The sequence below is a fragment of the Channa argus genome, chromosome 23, assembly GCF_033026475.1.
Source record: "Channa argus isolate prfri chromosome 23, Channa argus male v1.0, whole genome shotgun sequence".
Lineage (NCBI taxonomy): Eukaryota > Metazoa > Chordata > Actinopteri > Anabantiformes > Channidae > Channa > Channa argus.
In genome coordinates this window covers 2,715,006-2,734,861 of record NC_090219.1, presented here as the reverse complement: position 1 = coordinate 2,734,861, position 19,856 = coordinate 2,715,006, and the positions used below count along the sequence as shown (strand labels likewise).

Here is a 19,856-nt window from a genome sequence, read left to right as displayed (position 1 = left end):
TATTTTTCCCAGCTTAATGAACTTAAAGTTATGACTAACCATGACATCATGCTAAAACAGGTTGTTTTTTTGTTTCTAGTTTTCACGATTCAACACTAGATTGAGTAACTTGATTGGTTAACTGTGTGTGTCACTGACAAAACAATCTTGTTTTGCTCTTCGTCTAATGTAATGTCATAGAGAAGACAATAATAGTGCAGCAGTGATTAACTCAGACATGCCAACACGCGGATGCAAGGTCAGGGACTGACCCGGATAAGTTGATTTGATGACAATTAGTCTTGCCAAGCTGAAGAGGCTCCCTGCTGAGATTTAGAGAAAGAGAGAATAAAGGAGAAAACATCACTCTAACCCCTCAAGCAATGTAGTACCAACCAACAGCTCCCTGCTGCTGGAGGCTCAGCTCACATCAGTGTCACTCACATTACACACACTGTTTCTATTAGGCCAGGGCAAAAAGCACAGGCTGCAATTTCAAATCATTTTGACTGCTCTTGGCAGCAGTTTCTCCAAATGAGGGCTATCAAGATTCCCATATGCCACTGTCCCACAATCAATGTCAGACACAACCAGTCAGCAGATGTTAAATTGCAGTGTGTGTGTGTGTGTGTGCGTGCGTGTGTACTTGCGTGTTTGCGCAAGAGACCAAAAAACCAAAGAGAAGGAGTTGATTGGCTGCATTTTATTAACCCAACCTGATCAATGTGCTAGCTACCACAGTAAATTGAGCAAATTTACTGAAAAACAGTAAATTACATTGCAAATTGAGTTGCATTGTCTTAATTATTGATAGTGGAAATCTAATGAGAATAAGAATCTAATGAAACTTCCAGTAACCACCTATAACCACATACTCGCACAGTGAACAATTACCCTAATTTAAGTTTTCTCAGTGTGCAAAATGTAGTTGAATTAATAGACAAGTAGTTTGGAATAGGAATTGTATTTGTACTTACAAATGGTTAATGTGTATTAGACGTATAATTTAATTTACACAAAAAACAAACAAACTAACAAACAAACTAAGTGTCTCTGTCTGTGAATGCCTCTGTGTGCAAATTTTAACCCTATAATAGAATTGTGACATTGTGTAAAATAACCCTCTTTTCACCTCATCTCCATCAAGAAAACTACACAAAAACTAAAGGAAACCCATTATTATCTAACAAAAAAATTAAGCAGAATAAACTAATAGTAAGAAGAGAATAAGAGGGCATGACCTTTACTATAGAGAAGTTAAGCCCCTAAGCTTAAACTGAGGCTGAACTGACCTTGATAGAGAGTAATTAAGATAAGAAGAAAGGGGAAATGTGAAATAAACTGAGGTAAATATTGAGGTAATTTTGAATTAGTATTTTGTGCTGGATATGTGTGGGGGTGTATTGGATAGCCCTGTGCAATGAAGGCACAACACTGTGGGAACAGTTGGTCAGTGGTGACTCAGTGCAATAGAAGACTGTTCATCTGAACTTTGTCCTTATCTCCAACAGTGGTGCTGCTGTCAGTCCAAAATTCAAGGTGAAGTAACAAAAGAAAAGGGATGCATAGAACTCAGGCAGGTTATCAGTGAGACTTCCAGTCCAAAGCAAACCTGTATGGGGGTGACTTCTTGTGTGCAATGATTTAGTTTATCCCAGTTCAAACTCTGTGTATACAGTCCCAATCCAGCGCTGTGCTCAAAAGAAATGACACTGAACACTGCAGCTTATGTCTGGAAACACTGAAGAATGCTCGGCACACTGTGACTTGGCACATTCTCTACCACATTGTGCTGTCATCCTGCCGAGCCATCTGTGTAGCAACAGATTAACAGGTAGACCTATTAATCCAGGTAGGCTGAAGAATCAGTGAGGAAATGAAGCCGAGTGGAAATTGTTTAAATCGGTAAGACCCACATAGGACTGGTGGCCTGACTTTGTCACACCAGGCTAGTGCAACAAACACAGTAGGTTTATCTGTATTATCACTTTTCTGAGTGTGTGTTTGTGAGTGCGTGTGTGAGTCTGTGTGAGGAAGAAAGAGAGCAAGAGAAAGTGATAGAGAGAGGCAGAGTGTTAAGCTAGAAGGTCCCCATTTTGAATCCACCAGCTGGCTGTGGCTCTTCTGTGTGGAGTTGCACGTTGTCCCCATACTTGTGTGGGTTTCCTCCAGGTGCTCCTGTTTCTTGCCTCAGTAAAATTACATCCATATTAGGTTAGTTGCTTACTCTAAATGTGTGTGAATGTGAGCGTGAGTGGTCTGTCTATGTCTCTCTGCCTTGACCCTGACATAGACTGGCAACCTTTCCAGGGTGTACCCCACCTGTCATAGACTTCAGCCCCCCATGACCCTTCAACAGGAACAGGTTAAAGATAATAAAGAAGATATCAGCTAAACCTAATAAGCAGATGTGTGTTTGTGTGTATATATATACACACACACACACACACACACACACACACACACACACACACACACACACACACACACACACATACGTGTTGTTGTTGTTGTTGTTTTAAAACTATTCCAGACTGCCAATTCCAACTTTATCTTCACATTGTCACCTTGACAAGACTTTAGTTACTTTGCCTCTCACAAACTGCAACTTGGCACTTTCCTCTATCCACTGTCCTTGGAGCATTAGAAACCAGAAAAGAACAGAGCGTGTTTCTGTTTCAGTCCATCAATCCATGACTGCAGATAACTCTAGGGTGGAGAATGCTGAGAGGTAATTTTTTTTTTTTATCTTAATGTAATAAATAATACAAAATATTTAACTTTATTTTGCTCTGCAGTTCCTTATATTCCTAAATATTCATGTCAAATACTCTGACTAAAGTTGTGTTTATGCCTTTCAAAGGTGCATTCTCTCATTACTGTGTATCATGTAAACCAGCTCCAGACCCGGCTTATTAGGTTTACCTGGACACAGAACACTGTGCTAATTAATGCTGCCGGCAGGCTGTGTGTGAGCGACTGTACGGGCGAGGCAGTGTATCTGTGGCTACTTTGCAAGTGTGCTGAACTGAGATCGTTAGTGTTTGTGTGTGCATGCTTGTGTGCACTGCTGTCTGTTTCTGTTAGAAATGTAAATGTTATGTTTGTTTGCGTGTGGATGCATGTGCTGCATGTCTTTGATCCCCCACATTGGCGGGACATGCATGCGGACAGGTAGAAAACTGCACTGCCAGCACTGCAGCAACACTGAGGATCTGTTTGACACATCAGGTGGCCTGGGCAGATATATCATTTCTCAGAGAGAAGATACAGATAGCAACAGAAAGCAGGCACACTGAGCTGGGGACAGAGAGAGAAATGTCCACAGAAGAACAAATGAATGAGGACTAGGGTGAATGTAATAATATTGAAAAAGCATGAGTGATGAATGGGAACATGGAGAGGAAATAAGTGGAGAGAGTGATAAAGAGAGATACTAAGTAAAACAAAGTAAGTGATAATGGGAAATGTAGGAGAGATGGGGGAAATGTAAAATAAATCATATTAACAGATTGATTTTACTTTGAAATGACTTCATTATGTTTAGCCTCCTCACACACTTATGTGTCTTTGAGATAATAGAACAATACAAATAGTCCACGCTGACTCATGTGGTGCAAGTAGACGTTGTCATTTTTATATTCCTGTGCAGATTTAAAACTCAAATAGACAGACATGCAAGCCAACATGAAGGCTTATACACAGAGCATGTACTCAGCACAGAGGCCTAAATACATGCAATTTGGCACTTTGGTCTCTTACCACCCCAATATTATCAAACCAACACACAGTAAAGAGCTCCATCCCCTTTCAACCCTATTTAGTTGAAAGACACATGCACTTCTCTCTACCTTTTTGTCTCCTACACTCTCTCTCTTTCAAATTCAAATCAATTATCATGAATGGTTCTGACTGTTGTTGTGAGTTTCACAATGTAAAACCATGACATGGAAAGAAAGGCAGCACATTATTAAAGAAAACACTGATTAATCTTATGACTAACAAAATGAATATCTGATGCACTTGGTTTTAATGGAATAATTTAAGCTAATTGAATTTAGTTGGTACTTCTGCTAATTTCATAAGTGATATTCTCATTTGTATCTGGCTACCCCCCCCCCTTTCTCTCATTTCCTACTCACACATGCAAACACACATGCACATAACCATTAAGTGCCCTCATATTGTTTCATTCGCTAAACACGTTCAGGCATTACACTTTCCAGAACATAATACTTAGCTCCTATAAATTATAAATGGCTTTGGATTGCACCTGGCTTATTTTTAGAGTGCACACACGCACAAAGACACACACTGCTTTACCAAAGCTGGGGATATAGCTTTTCCTGAGGCATTCCAAGGTTACATTAAGCACTCTGTAGTGTGTGGACGGGTTTGTGTGTATTTGTTGGACAAAAACAACAATGAAGTCAACCATGAGAGTGAATAAGTAGTTAAGTTTTGCCTCCATTTAGCTAATTTTTTCTGTACCATTGTTAAGGGTACGAGGCCCTGATTATTAATCTTTTTTTGCTGCAGTAGATTGTATATTATAAAAATGAACAATAATAGGTCCAACGCTAATTTTAATTGGAAATCCTGTGTCAGGATATAAGGCCTGTCCTAAAGTACTAACTAAATTTCCAGAAAAGTTGGGAAAGTCTGTAAAATAATAAGTGTTTGAAACCAACTTTTGATTGTAGATGTAGAAAGACAACATATACAATTTTGAAACTGAAAAAATGTGAACCTCCTCACACTGTGTTTTAAAAAATTAAGTGATACGACATATTAGTAAACTTCACCATCCTTTTTTTAAATATGTTGTTGGCAACAACATCAAATTCAGAATGAGCAAAGATTTTTTAAACAATCACTTTTCTCAGTTTGAACAATTGATAAGTTGTCTTTGTACCATTTACAGTGAAAATACATTTTAAATTATTTGCAAATCATTGCATTAAATTTTTATTTACATTTTACACAATGTCCTAACTTCTATGAAAATTTGCATTGTACATACATTTACAGATAAAATACCTTTTTTGGTTAACTTTTTTAAATTAAAAGACATTAATTACTTAATTAATTAATTAATTAGTATAAACATTTCCAGCAATAACCATACAATAAGACAACTTCAGTGACATTAACAAATGCATATAATTTCAACCAGAGCATAAGGTAACTACAGCCATACTACACTATGTTGCTGTATAACTTGTTTTATTTTATAATTTTTTAAACCTTAGCAACTTGAAATGTAACAAAGTGAAAATGTAGCATCTTTGAAAGAGAAATTCCTCTCACTTTGTCAGAGAGCTCTGTAAACTGACTTTGAGAAACATCTTCAAATTGCTTTGTACTGGAGATAAATGAAAGTAATATCCAACTTGGCACAGGGAGTTTAGTTTTCTCTGAAGTGCTCACTTGTTTCCATGGAGACAGGTGGAATCATTTTTATTTTAATTTGCAACAAAGCAAATCATTCGGATTTATAGGATGATACAATAATAGTACCATTATGGTAGCTGCTTTTTGTGCTTTAAAATGGAAAACGGACACTTTTTATTTTATTAGCAATCATTCTTTTCAACACTTAAATAATGTCATTGACCGTTTTACTGCTTAAACTTTTTACTACTTGCACAATATAGTACCAAAAACGATGAGCCATGTACAAAACAGAATTCTAGAATTGTAAGTTAGGGATAATATATTTGGCATTTAAAGCATAAGTGTACAGGAAATATTGAATTAGGCAAATAAGTTTCGTCCTACTGTTTTATACTATTTTAAACTCATTACATAATTGATATTCGACTACCCTGTAACCATGAAACCAGGAGGACAACACTGCTTGTATCTGGACTTTTTGCATATTGTCACTAAAGGCACAGGAGGTGTGATCTGTGTGTCCCTCCTGCTCCCTCTGACTGAAATTAATGGCTCCATCCATTTACGGTGACACTAATGTACTACTGGGTGCAGCATACTGCTTAGCCCAGCCAAAATGAGGGTTTCCTAAAACATAAATCAAAGCCCACTCTTGTAAAGCAGTTGGTTTGTTCTGTTGTCAGAGTAGGATACAAAATGAGAAAATCACCAATTATTTTACTTGTGTGTGTGTGTGTGTGTGTATGTGTGTTTGTGTGTACTGACAGAATCCCAATGTAGTGTGTTCATGCTGCATAGTAGACTGGGTGTCTCCAAGGTGAACTATAAATAACATCCTAGTGACACAGAACTTAACGCCCAGTGTGTGTGTATGAGAGCATCTTTCATACACACCTATCATCATTAAAACACACCGGTTATTCTTATCCTAGCTTCTTTACATTTCTCTGAGACAATGTTGGCAACCATTGATAAAAGTTTAATTCCCAAAGCTGTAATAATTTTCTTAAATGTTTGTAGCTAAGAAAAAATGGCACTGTAAAAGTTCCCCATCTCTGATAACTTCTGGTCTACTGTTTTGATAAATAAGAAACATTTAGACATGAGGCATTAGCTGCCAGCAAGCTTTCATTAAATTTGCCTCCAACTGCAGAGCCACTGGTAACTCTAAATAATTGGGGTTTAAGAACTGAGAGCAATTAATTTCTCTAGCATGTGCCTGAGAGAAGAAATGGTGAGAAACACGTGAAATCTTCTTTCTTCTTTTCCTTTCAGCTGTTCTCTTTCAGGGGTCCCCACCGTGAATAATGTGCCTCCATCTAACTCTGTCCTCTGCATCCTCTTCTCTCAAACCAACTAACCTTATGTCCTCTCTCACCACATCCATAAATCTCCTCTTTGGTCTTCCTCTAGACCTCCTGCCTGGCAGCTCCAACCTCAGCATCCTTCTACCGATATATTCACAGTTTCTTCTCTGAACATGTCCAAACCACCTCAATCTGAATTTATCTCCAAAACATCTAACATAAGCTGTCCCTCTGATGTATTAATTTCTGATCCTGTCCATCCTCGTCACTCCCAAAGAGAACCTCAATATCTTAAGCTCTGCTACCTCCATCTCTCTAGATTTTCCTCCTCCTGCTCCCTGCTCTCACTACAAATCACAATGTCATCTACAAACATCATAGTCCATGAAGATTCCTGTTTCACCTCATCTGTCAGCCTGTCCATCACCAGAGCAAACAAGAAGGGGCTCAGAGCCGATCCTTGATGCAGACCCACCTCCACCTTGAACTCCTGTGTCACACCTACAGAACAACTTACCACGGTCTTACAGCTCTCATACATGTCCTGCACCGCTCTAACATACTTCTCTGCCACTCCAGACTTGCTCATACAATACCACAGCTCCTCTCTCTTCACCCTGCCATACGCTTTCTCTAAATCTACAATGACACAATGCAACTCCCTATGACCTTCTCTGTACTTCTCCATCAGCATCCTCAAAGCAAATACTGCATCTATTGTACTCTTTCTAGGCATGAAACCATATTGGTGCCAGCTCTTTATATTGGTTACCACAACCTGTACAAATCCACCTCATATGCTCTTTGTTTGGCCTTTGCCACCTCTACATTCACCTTACGCTGTATCTCCCTGTACTCCTGTCAGGGAGTCACTCCTGAACTTCCTCATTTCACCACCAATTCTCCTTGTCCACTTTACTCTTTCAAGATGACACACCAATTACCCTCCTACCTGTCTCCCTGATCACATTAGCTGTAGTGGTCCAGTCATCTGAAAGCACCTCCTGACCACCCAGATTCTGTCTCAGCTCCTCCCTGAAAACTACACAACATTCTTACTTTTTCAACTTCCACCACTTCGTCCTTTGCTCTGCCTTTGTCCTCTTCATCTTCCTCACCGCCAGAGTCATTTTACACACCACCATCCTGTGTTGTCTGGCTACACTCTCCCCTACCAATACTTTACAGTCACTGATCTCTTTCAGATTACAACATCTACACAAGATGTAGTCCACCTGAGTGCTTCTACTGCCGCTCTTATATGTCACCGTATGTTCCTGCCTCTTCTGGAAGAAACTGTTCACTACAGCCATTTCCATCCTCTTTGCAATATCTACCATCATCTGTATTTCTGTGGTCCTGCCCTGAAGACCAAACCTGCCCATCACATTCTCATCACCTCTGTTCCCTTCACCTACATGTCCATTTAAATCTGCACCAATAATCACTCTCTCACCTCTGGGGATGCTCTGAATCACTTCATCTAATTCACTCCAGAATTTCTCCTTCTCTTTTAACTGTGGGCCATAACCACTAACCACATTGAACATCACGCCTTCAATTTCCAGCTTCAGACTCATCAACCTGTCATCTCTGGAACATTCCTCACAATCTTCTCTTTCGGGATAACTCCTACTCCATTTCTCTTCCTATCTGACCCATGGTAGAACAACTTGAACCCTGCTCCTAATCTTCTAGCCTTGCTACATTTCCACCTGGTCTCCTGGACACACAGTATATCCACTTCCTTCTCTACATTATGTCAATCAACTCTCTAGCCTTCCCTGTCATAGTCCCAACATTCAAAGTCCCTACTGTCAGTCCTACATTCTTAGCTTTCCTCTTCTCTCTATGCCTAAAAACAGAACTTCCTCCTTTCCTTCTTCTACCAACAGTAGTCCAATTTCCACCGGTATCCTGTAGGTGAACATCACCGGTGGCGGTCGTTGTTAACACGGGCCCCGACCGATCCAGTATGGAAGTAATTTTCAGGGTGAAAGTCATGATTCGCATTTTTAATTTGGCATCTGTTTTACATCGGATGCCCTTCCTGACACAACCCTCTGCATGTATCCAGACTTGGGACTAGCACAAAAAGACACTGGCTTGTGTCCCCTTGCTGTTGCATTTAATGCCTTAAAAAAGGATGATGTAGTATGAACAGTAAACAATATAAAAGTTATTATCTTATACACTTACAGCACATTGAGTTGAATGAATGTTGTGAGTATTCGAGTCTGTGTAATACCAAGTGTCAGAAAAGACTAAGGGCATGTATGATATAATAAATAAGACCACTCAGCTCAAGTGGCTCAGTGGCCCTCTGAAGCTTAGTAACCTCATTTATCTACTATGGTTTAAATACTTATTATTTCAGATTGTTTTCAGCTTGTTCCCAGAAGTTGATATAGTGGTCGCCACAGCGAAACATGTTCTGAGCATTTATTTGGCATACATTTTACGCTGGATTCCCTTCCTGCCGCAACCCTCCCATTTTATCTGGGCTTGGGACCAGCACCTTTACGGCTGGGTAGGGCCACAACTGGTGGCCGCAGCCTTCTGCATCCCAACCGAATGTTTAAATATTGTCAATGGTAAGCATTGGGATCAAACTTAGGTCTTACTTTGACTCTGTGATCAGGTTGTAGCATTTATTTGCACAGAACATAGTTTGGTTCTGAATTTTAAATTAGCATAGCTTGCCTTTAGAAACAATGGGGCTTATAAATTCACATATCAGTGTGTCATTCAGTGTTACAAAGGCAGTAATAAACAGTAAAAGACAGTAAAGTTTGTTACCCACTTCTAACTGTGAATATATTTTCTGTTGGTTAGGTTCCAACTTCCTCTGCACCACCCATATCATCCCTGTGAAGAATGAGGAGGGTGTGGTCATGATGTTCATCCTCAATTTTGATTATGTCTTGGAAGAAGGCAGCAGTGACTCACTGGAGAGGCTCAACCACACCTCACCTTCCAAAGCTGACCAGAGTGAGTAAAAAACACATAAGATCATTAAGAAAATATGATGCATATTAGTGAGATGTGAGATTTTATTTCCTAAGCCTGGCCATGTTGGTGCCATTGCATAGATGCAGTGTTGATGCATTTCAAACATTGAACGATCATACTTAAACTAACCATGTTAGAGGATTTCTGTTCTTACATGTACTGCATGTGAATTATGAAGAAAGAGGAAGTCACATGCTAAGAATTTAAGTAATGTAGCAGCTGCCCATCACCTTTAGTTTTTACAGTTTCCCTTTCACCAATTCTCAAAGTCTGTGGCACTATTTGAGATGACTGTTATAGGAAAGTTGAACCCTCTGCCATTTTCTATAAATTATTAATTTCTTTGGCACATTCTGTTTTTAGTAAGATGTTTAAACCAACTCTGTAGATTCGCCACACTGATATGTTAGGCTGCCATCATCTTAAACGTCTGGTCCAATTATACACAATGGCATGATGAACTACTGGAGCAGTGCCGGGCAGCCCTCTGCTTCCCAAAGCTGCTGCTGTAATAAAGTATATTGGCAGTCCCAAGTGGTCCTTTTGAACTTGCTCTTGGTGCTTCCTCTCTCTTCAATGTCTCCCTCTTTCTGCATTTTCTGTTGGGGGCATAAAGGATCAGCAAAGAAGACTAGAGGTTACCTCTAGATGATTGCAATTCGACGTGGCCTCTAACAGGCTGTTGCCCCGCGTGATGTAAAGAGCTGGGATACGAGAAGTGGCTGTTTGTCTAAGTGCATTTTTTTTGCTGTCTGAATTGTGTGTACAGCCAAACTGAGTGCGTTTACATGCATTTAGAAAATGTATGATTTGTCCTCTACCTTTAACTTATTTTGGAAGCTTGGCTACAGGTTTTAGTTGTATAGTGAGAGACAATGCTGCTTTCTGACTTTCCTTTTGTGTGTTAGTATTACAGAACCACACCAGAAAAAAGGGGAGTCAAACGCAACTGATCCACAACTGTCTGAATTTTAAAAAATCTGGAAAGTGACTTATTTAGACTACGAGGCACTTTGTGTTCATTTTTCAGTTAAGTGTAGCTTATTTTTTGTCAGCCTTAGGTGGACTTTGTTTTGAAAAGAGTTGGCATTGCCTCCTTGATCTCCAGCCTTTCACAAATGTTGGTTCATGTTTGCAGCATTTTGTTGTGCACATGTGCAGTTGGAGAAAGCTGATTAGAAACCTGGTTAAATGTATACATGGCAAAGAAATCAGCATTCTTAGAAAGAAATCTACCTGGGGAAACCAGGTTTCCTTAATCCCCTACCCTGATTTTGGAAACCAGATTTTCCCATTTTCACGACACAATAAATCAGCTCTCTGTCATTTTGGCTTATCCCATGAGTTCAGGGTCGCCACAGGAGATCATTGTCTGCATGTTGATTTAGCACAGTTTTTACACTGGATGCCCTTTCTGACACAACCCACCCGAATTTCTACCGGGCTTGGACCGGCACTGCACAGCTGGGGAGTGAAATGGGCTGTTAGGGGTTCAGTGTTTGCCCATGGACACTTCAACATATAGCTTGGGCCAGGGATCGAACCACTCCATGGACAACTGCCTTTGCCAACTGAGCTACAGCCACCCCCTTGTATAGTTACGAGCATAAACATTCATAAAGCAGGACATTTAGCCAGGTTGCTATATTTAAACATGTCAGATTATTTCATGTGACATGCTTGATAAACTTAATTATGCCCAATTTAATGACTTACTGTAATGACTGCCATCACTTTTATCACTAATATTTCTCGTGTACACAGATTGCATCTATGACAAGGATGTTTAACATTATGTTACGTGGTACCTTACACGTGTAAATTGAATTACTGCTATCAGCAATAGCTTGTGTAGAAATATATGAAGTTTACTAGCTTTAATTTACAGGCTAAGTTGGTTAGCTTTAAATTAGAACCAACAAAATATACCGAAAATGAAAATGATTAAAATTCTGCCATAACAGCCAACAGCTAACATTTATGTTAGTCTTTTTTAAGTGCGGTGGCTGGGAAATATAATCGTCGTCAAGCTGAGAAGCATCAGTAGCAGTTTCCACACTTACACCGGACAAAGAGGATACTATTTTCTCCACAGCTAAATATTTACTTTCCCTTTTATAGACATTCTCCACTTTATGTGGTGCAAAAAGTTAGATGTGGCTTATTAATTGTTTATGTCACTTAGCAATAATTCATCTTTTCTCAAAACCGGCTAGGATTCACCAAATGTTCTTTGTTGTGGAATAAAGCCAGCTGGAGAACCACCTTAATGGAGCCTGGCTACATTACAGGAAAAGATGGCTTAACCTCATGAAAATATGGCCTGACACAGATACAGTGGTGTGAGAGCCAGTCATGATGCATATCAGTAATTTTAGCTCATCAGCTTAATTCTATTGATTTAGGACCCTCAGCATTTGTATTAAGTAGTTTGGGAAAAATAAAATCTAGTACATCCCTTATTTCCTTATGTTCAGGATGTAATCAGGGCCATAACTGTCACTGGGACATTCATAGTTATTTTTTCTAGAAATGCAGAAACAGGAAACTTTGTTTTCATCCATCTGTGAACGAGAGCATAGGTAGGAATAATGAAACAGAATGTGACACATACTGAAGGCAGTAGGTCAGTGTGACATTGTATTTGATAATCATTAAGATCTTATATTGATAATATCAAAATGTGTATTATTAGCTTTAAAAGAGAGAAGTCAGATTCAGGACTTATATAACATTTGACTTTAATTTCATGTGGGTTTAGCCCCAATCAAATCTTAAATTGGTCCAATAATACCGGCACACTTGCAATTCTGTCAGAAAAAGCAACTCTCCTGCCAGGAAATTGTTCCAATTGCAAATGTTTTGGTATTCACATTCTTATTGTTTTTGATTGCACTCGAACAACACAAAAGAACACACAAGAGAAGTCAAACTTGATAAATATTCAAACTCAAAAATGGAGCAGACAAAACGTGTGCTTGGGTGTACACTTTGAGTAAATAGAGATATTAGAAAATGAGAGCAAAGTAATCAACATTTTATTAATCAGATTAATGGTAATTAATTAGTTAGAGTGCCAGATAGTTTGTTTCAACCAGATATTAAGCATTAATACAACAGTCAATACTGGCCAATTGAGTTACTCAAATGGCCAGTATTGTATTGTATTGTAATTGTATCTGAGTAACTCAGAGCCGAACTCAAATTTCTACTGTCCTCTTCAGAATACAGTTGTGAAGGAGAGCAGCATTGTCAACACAGAGAGATTGAGATGCATAAAACACATTGAAGTACAGCAACGTATTTCTTCTTTTCTGCTGAGTCTTTTCTGCTTTGCTAGCCACAATGTCCCTCTTTCTTCTTTGTTAACATATGCAACAGTTTTCCCAAATGCCAGATACTTTGCAGTCATGATGGCAAACATCCTCACTGCTATTACAGTTGACATCCCACCTCTCTCTGACATCTACCCCTAATAATAGTGGCTCCCTAGCACTCACAAATTATATACAATACCCTGGAAACCATATTTCTTCTTTATTATTATTATTATTATTATTATTATTATTATTATTATTATTATTATTATTATTATTATTATTATTCAACATAATATCTAATGCACATTCAGCAAATAAAATTGTTATTTCAACAGAAATTAAGTACATTTTTAATTTATCAAGGGAGATGCAAACTTTTTCACCAATATATTTATTTTACTAATTATAACTATTTATTAATTTTTTGTCTACAATACTTGAGAACTTTTGTTACTGATGATAAAACAACATTTGTACAAGATCTGTATGCATTATTATGATAGGTTCAGGGTTAAGTTTGCATCCACTTACATACCATTTCAGTGTAAGAAGATGCAAACTTGCATAATGCAATTTTTTTACGGTGTTTCAAATTGCTAGGTTAAGCAGAATTCACAGGGAATTAGTTATAATAATTGTTCCTCTCTGGACATCACAAATTCCTGGAGGTACTGATTAGTATATTGGCCCACCATAATCTTCTGTTTATGGTCTGCATAGCCTTTTTTTAAAGAAGAATTTCCACTATGGTCCTTAGAAATGCAGATGGAACACTTGAAATCCCAAATACCCACCCATACAGTCCCTGTTGGGTGCTGAATATCCTTATGTGCCTCAACCCATCTACACTTAAACTTTGATAACATATTTTTACCTTATCTTACCTTAACTAGTCTTTACTTATCTAACATTAAGAACCATTTTTACCTCCCTGAGTGTGTCAATGGGATTTGAGGTAAATGGTAAGGGACCATGCACATTTTTTTTGGATATACTGTTGACTTTTTTTACAGTGGTATTGAGTTTACAGTGAATTCTTTGTGGCTTTGAATCCAAAGGTCTGGAACTCCCTTAGAGTGCTAAGTGTTTCTAGGCAGCACAGAGCTTCTGTTCAGTGTAGCTTCCCTTGGCGCATTGAGGAAGCTGCTGTTTACCAAGCCAATCTATGGCAAATGTAGGAAATGACATTTTCCCTCTAGAGAATAGTTCAGTACAGTAGCTAAGTAACTAAAACACACAGTTTGTAATTTTTGCTGTTGATTGATGCTTTGATGCAAAACACAAGACAAATACAATATGCAAACATGCATAACATAGGTAATGTATTTGGTGTTTTTGAGTGAGGACACAGCAGAATTATTAGTTAGTTTCTAGAGCTGGTGTGTAATCAGAGTACTGGCAAAACAGGTGAGCACTCCCAAAGGTAAAAGAACACTCTATGCAAATCAGTTAATAAGCATTTTAACTGCACAATTGCATTAGCAAAATCATCAATGAAATCAAGAACATAAGACAAAAACAAAGGGACACAAAGCAGTTTTTGTTCACACTTTTAACAAAGAATAAAGGATTATTGTTCTCTTTTTCCTTCTCCCTTGACATCTGAATCATACTCACATTACAGAAAGATATTTCACTTCGCAACATGGGGATCTGAGGGCCCAATTAATATTCAATGCAAATATTACGATCTGGTATCATAGCAACAAGAGCCACTGTGCATCATTGGTTGTGTAAAGCCACTGGTGAGTTTTTGCAGAGAAAGAATGAGAGGGCTGGAGAGGATGAGGTGAGTGAGAGGGAACACTCTCTCCTTCTCTCACTCACACACACACTTGTACAGCACACACATACAATCCAGTAACAGCCCTCACAGCACAGCATGCAAGGTTTATCGCTTTCATAATCCCACTTAAATGTAGCTACATACAATGTCCTTCGCACAAATCAAGTATGTGTGGCTAAATTATGAGTTAATTAAAATAACTGTTGAGTATACTATATGTTAATCCTATATACTCAGTTAGCAGAAATGGAGATCTGAGCCTGTATTCATTCCTGCATTCATTGTTTTTCGAAGATCTTATTTGAAGTTGCCAAAAATGTCAAGTGCTGTAGGCCTGCATGATTGTTTAAAAGTGACAGTGTAATAATGCAGTGGTATTATCGCAGAGAATACATTTCCTTGGATGGCAAGACTGTGGGCTATATAAGACAGCTCCACTAAACAGGGTTTCCCTGTATTGTGCTGACTCTTAGATTTATAAATTGGGCGTGATGGATTAGATGTGTAGATTATTTTTCAAACGCAAGAACACCAATTCAACTTCTCTTCTGTAGCTTCAGTTTCTGATTTGAATTAACAAATTAAAAGCAAATGGAGGAGTAAATCAATCCAATGCTGTTCAGTTATAATTATATGCGTCATTTTTTATTCTCACGTAAACATTGGTTTTACCTGGAAATACCTGTAACCTGTGAAATGTTTTAGTCATCACTCAGGCTAAAGTTATTTTGAATATGCATGAAATAATCAGCTAGGTAGGACTGGGTGATACTTTAATTCAGATTATTTTATTAGTTTTTAATGTTTTAATGGTCTCGGCCCACAGTATCTTTTAGGTCAGCAGATCACTCACTTTTAGTTTCCCCTAAGACGAACAGAAAGCTTCGAGGCAACCACGCTTTTTCAGTTGCTGCCCCAAAATTGTGAAATGAGCTGCCCTTGCACATCAGGCAGGCCAGCTCACTTTCTCTTTTCAAATCTACTTTTAAAACACATTTCTCTTTGGCATTTAACTCAATTTGAGATGTTGGGTTTGACTGATTTTGTTTGCTCTTTGTTTTATATTTATTCTTTGTGTCTGTTCCTTTAAATGTCTCATATATTATATATTTTTTTGAATCTATTTTATTTGTCCTTATGTTTGTGTACATCACTTTGACCAGCTATGTTGTTTTTAAGGTGCTTTATTAAAAAAGTTGGATTGTGTGGATTCAGGAATTATTTTCCAAAAAAAAACAAAACATAAAGATTCTATAATACAAAAGGTTTTATCACTCAACTACTTTGGCAGTTGAGCTCACACACATAATATGAACATTGCATTAGGAGGCTCAAAGAATATAGGCCGGATAATGTCAGCAGCGTTTCAGTCAGACATTTGTGTTCACTCATACACTCCCTCCTGACAAAGTCAGGACAATGTCAGAATTCCAATGCATGTCTGAACGGGGCTTAGATTTGAGTGAGAACGAAAAGAGATGCAACCAGAAACACTTACACGACGCTGTAGAACTCATTATACACATAACATTATTATTAAATATTTCTGACACTGATACCGCACGGGTTAGTTTGAGTCATTAAATCTCCTTTGCTGTCCATCTAACTTGGAAAGGGCTCTGGCCATTGATAGGTGTGGACTGTTACGTTTTGTATAAGTAATTTTGCAAGGACCCAAGTAAGGAGACAGTAAGAGGAGGTATAAAGGAAAAGGTATTTATTTATAAACAAACAGGAGGGTTAACACAACTAAAAATCACTCCACAAGAAGGGTAATAACTAACAAAACAAAAGGTAAAACGACAGACTATACACAAGTAGGCTGAGCTATACAAATAAACGGGATGCACACATACAAGATAGACACAAAGTTGGGTACTCCCAGGGACCAGACAAGATCATAACAAATACTAACACAGGTAAGAGTATACATTAACAACTAATAAACAGAACTAAACAGTAATAGACAGACAGGAATAAAACATAAATTAAACTAGAGGCAGAAGGAAATTAACAGGAGTAACTAATACAGGGAGCAGGGTAAAACAACCAGACAGAGGATAAACTAATGCAAACTTAACAAAGGAGAACCAAACCAAAGCAGGGACCAAAGAAGTAAACAGGTGAAACTAACATGAGGAGCAGGATGAAAAAAACAGGGGGAGGATAAACTAATGCAAAACATAACAAAGGGGAACCAAACCACTGACCAAAACCATGACAGCCCAGACAGGGATCAGGGATGATACGGAATGCAGCATTAAGGGCACAAACAAACAGAGGACGTCCAAACACATACATACAACAAACTGGCAGAGAGCAGGGTATAAAAGTACTGGGGAACAAGTGAAACAAATCAGGACAAAACAAGGAAGGTAAAGACACCAAACAGACTCCCAAAAAGAGACACAGGAGGAGCAACAAAATAAAAGCCCAAAACAGGAAATAAATCTAGACAACTAAACACAGGGACAGGACTGTAACGCGGACTCCTACATCTCTCCTAGTTAGTTGACTAACTAAACTAAACTATAACTAAAACAATTTAACACAGGCAGTGGATTGTGCTGGTAGTTTACTAACCTGTGATAATTATTTATTAACAGCTTAAAATAATTTTTCATGATTAGATTAGTGTGGCTTAAACTATATTAAACAACACTGAAGTACATATTGAGCACACAGAAATAGTAGTAATTCAATCGCAGCTGACAGACTGGAGGAGGAAATAGCACGGTGAGAAAGGAGGCATCGGGTCCATGCACAGTGTGAACTGCGTGAATATTTAAATCTGATATTCTTACAGGCCACTTTGTGTTTCAGTTTCAGTTTGAGTCAGATGTGGGCAGACTTTGACTTACAAACAAGATGGCATCAATCCATGGTGATTATGGCTTTTTAATCCTCCAAAAAAAAAAAAAAAAAGTGCTGATCTAACAAGTCTACACTGAGTTGCAGAGTTTCAATGATAAAAAAAAATAATTTAACAAATACACAGGTGGTTTACGTAACAGCAGCATTTTGACACCAGCTTTTATCTTCCAAATGTAAAAATATGAGCCAAAGGTAAACTCCTGAAATGAGGATGTTTGCCCCTCTCAGGAATGAAGGTGGACAATGGTCGCTCGTTCTCTGGCAAAGAGAGAGAGAGACCTACATTGTTAGGTGTGTTATTAGTAACCATAAACTGTTGTCATATTGGTGTTTGGGTATAGATTAAAATTGATAATATTAGATTCAGTCTGACAATGGTTAGTCTCATTTTCATTGCTGTCGATTCTTCTCCATCAGGGAAAGGCAGATTCTTTCGTTTCCGGTTCCCAGCCTTACACCTTCTGGGCATCAGCAAGCAATCCCTACCCCAGGAAGACCCCGACGCTGTTATGGTGGACTCCCCTCGCCATAGTGACGGTTCTGTGGCTACGCACGACTACCAACTCCCCACCACTCGTGACAGCTGTAGTCCATCCTATGCTAACGACACGCGTGCCCTCATTGGCCCTAGCCATTGCTCTACCCCTGTGTCTGGGCCTTTGGACCATTCATCACCCAAGGGCCCATGGAACAAGGTGTGCTCCGACCAGGCCATTACACAGACCCAACAACAGAGGCAGGAGGACACACTGATTGCTGCTCAATCTATCCCGGGCCTCACACCAACTGCCTCCAGAGAGAGTATGTGCAGTATACGCAGAGCCTCCTCTGTACATGACATGGAAGGCTTTGAGTCCAACTCTAAGATGGCATTCAGGGACAGACATGCCAGTGAAGGTAAGACTTTATTGTTACTGTTATTGTTTATTGTTTATTGTTATGTTGTACAGCAGCTTTTTAGAATGAAAGACAAATACTACACCCACATTGGTTGTAGTAGTTTTTTAAGTTAATGAAGGTACAATTTTAGCTCTTGACAAGGAATGGCAGGTAGCTGCTCTACTATTTCCATGTATGAGAGGTGCTATCCAAATAAAGTTTTGATGGCTGTATATAATTAAGTTTTAATGTTGGCAATAAAAAAGTCAGATGTGATCAACACATTATTATGGGACTAATCAAAGAATTAATTACATACAACAATAAATTACTATAATTTTGTTATATTAATTACCTATCCCCCTGTGCTTCTGATACAGAAGATGGGAGATGTGGCATGTTGGTCTCTTAATCCGTATATAATGATTCATCATTTATACTTTGTGCTATTGATCTTCTTTTGAGTCTAAACAACTCATTAACCTTCTGGACTGCATTTGGTAGATGGTAGAGGTGCCCTAGAGTCACCCAGTTTCCTGCAGGTCAATTAGTCTAACCCCTTCCCTTAGCCACACTCCTTGAGTCAAACACCTCCCAGTTGCTGTGTCTACTTTACTCTAATGAATTGTTCATGAAACAGTTGTGGGGATTTAATGCCAGCCCACATTTGTCATCTAGAAAGCCAGAAATTCTCGTCTCATCTCCAATCCCCTTTTTGTTTCTTTTCTAACACTGTGTTGTTGCAATCACAGACAATGGCCGCCATATCAAAGGTAACAAACAGCAGCCTGCTGCATTTTGAATTGTATATTTTGGCACATTTATTGGACAATGCGTGTGTACTGTACAAACCCTGCTTGCTGCATGAGTTTTCCATATCGCTGAGGTTTATCTTGTATGCAAATGCCTTGGTGTATGAATGACAATGTGTTTGTAAGTTCTTGAGCTGGAGCCGCCAAACACTGGCACAGAACTAAATGATTCATTCTTAGTGCACATGACCTGCTGATCCCTAGCTAGATGCCCAGGGGAAGGCTGTTTAAAAAAGCCTACACTGACCTCTGCACGCACCTGCATGAAGCAACACATAAAATTTGTCTTTTGCTTTTGTTCATTTACAAAAATCTATGATGCTTTACAAGATATTCCCTCCCACTGTCTGTAACCTCTGTTTTCTTCTTTGCAACCTCTTGTTCCTCTGTTGCCAACACTTAGTGAATGGAAAGAAACTTGTCTGTGTTTCCATTTGAATTCATCTTTCACTTTATTAAATGCAATGGAACTGTGGCAGTGTTTATGCTG

At 38.7% G+C, this 19,856-nt stretch overlaps 1 protein-coding gene across 4 annotated transcripts in view; it reads left to right on the top strand.

Annotated features, from left to right (window-relative positions):
• Positions 1-19,856, top strand: part of kcnh7 (potassium channel, voltage gated eag related subfamily H, member 7) — a 67,876-nt gene that overhangs the window by 17,016 nt on the left and 31,004 nt on the right. For 3 of the 4 annotated variants that reach the window (XM_067493285.1, XM_067493286.1, XM_067493288.1), the window contains exons 3-5: positions 9,519-9,674; positions 18,093-18,572; positions 19,307-19,327. In XM_067493285.1, coding sequence (XP_067349386.1) covers positions 9,519-9,674; positions 18,093-18,572; positions 19,307-19,327 — 657 coding nt within the window. The remainder of the gene's footprint in view (positions 1-9,518; positions 9,675-18,092; positions 18,573-19,306; positions 19,328-19,856) is intronic. The other variant, XM_067493289.1, reaches the window with a different exon arrangement.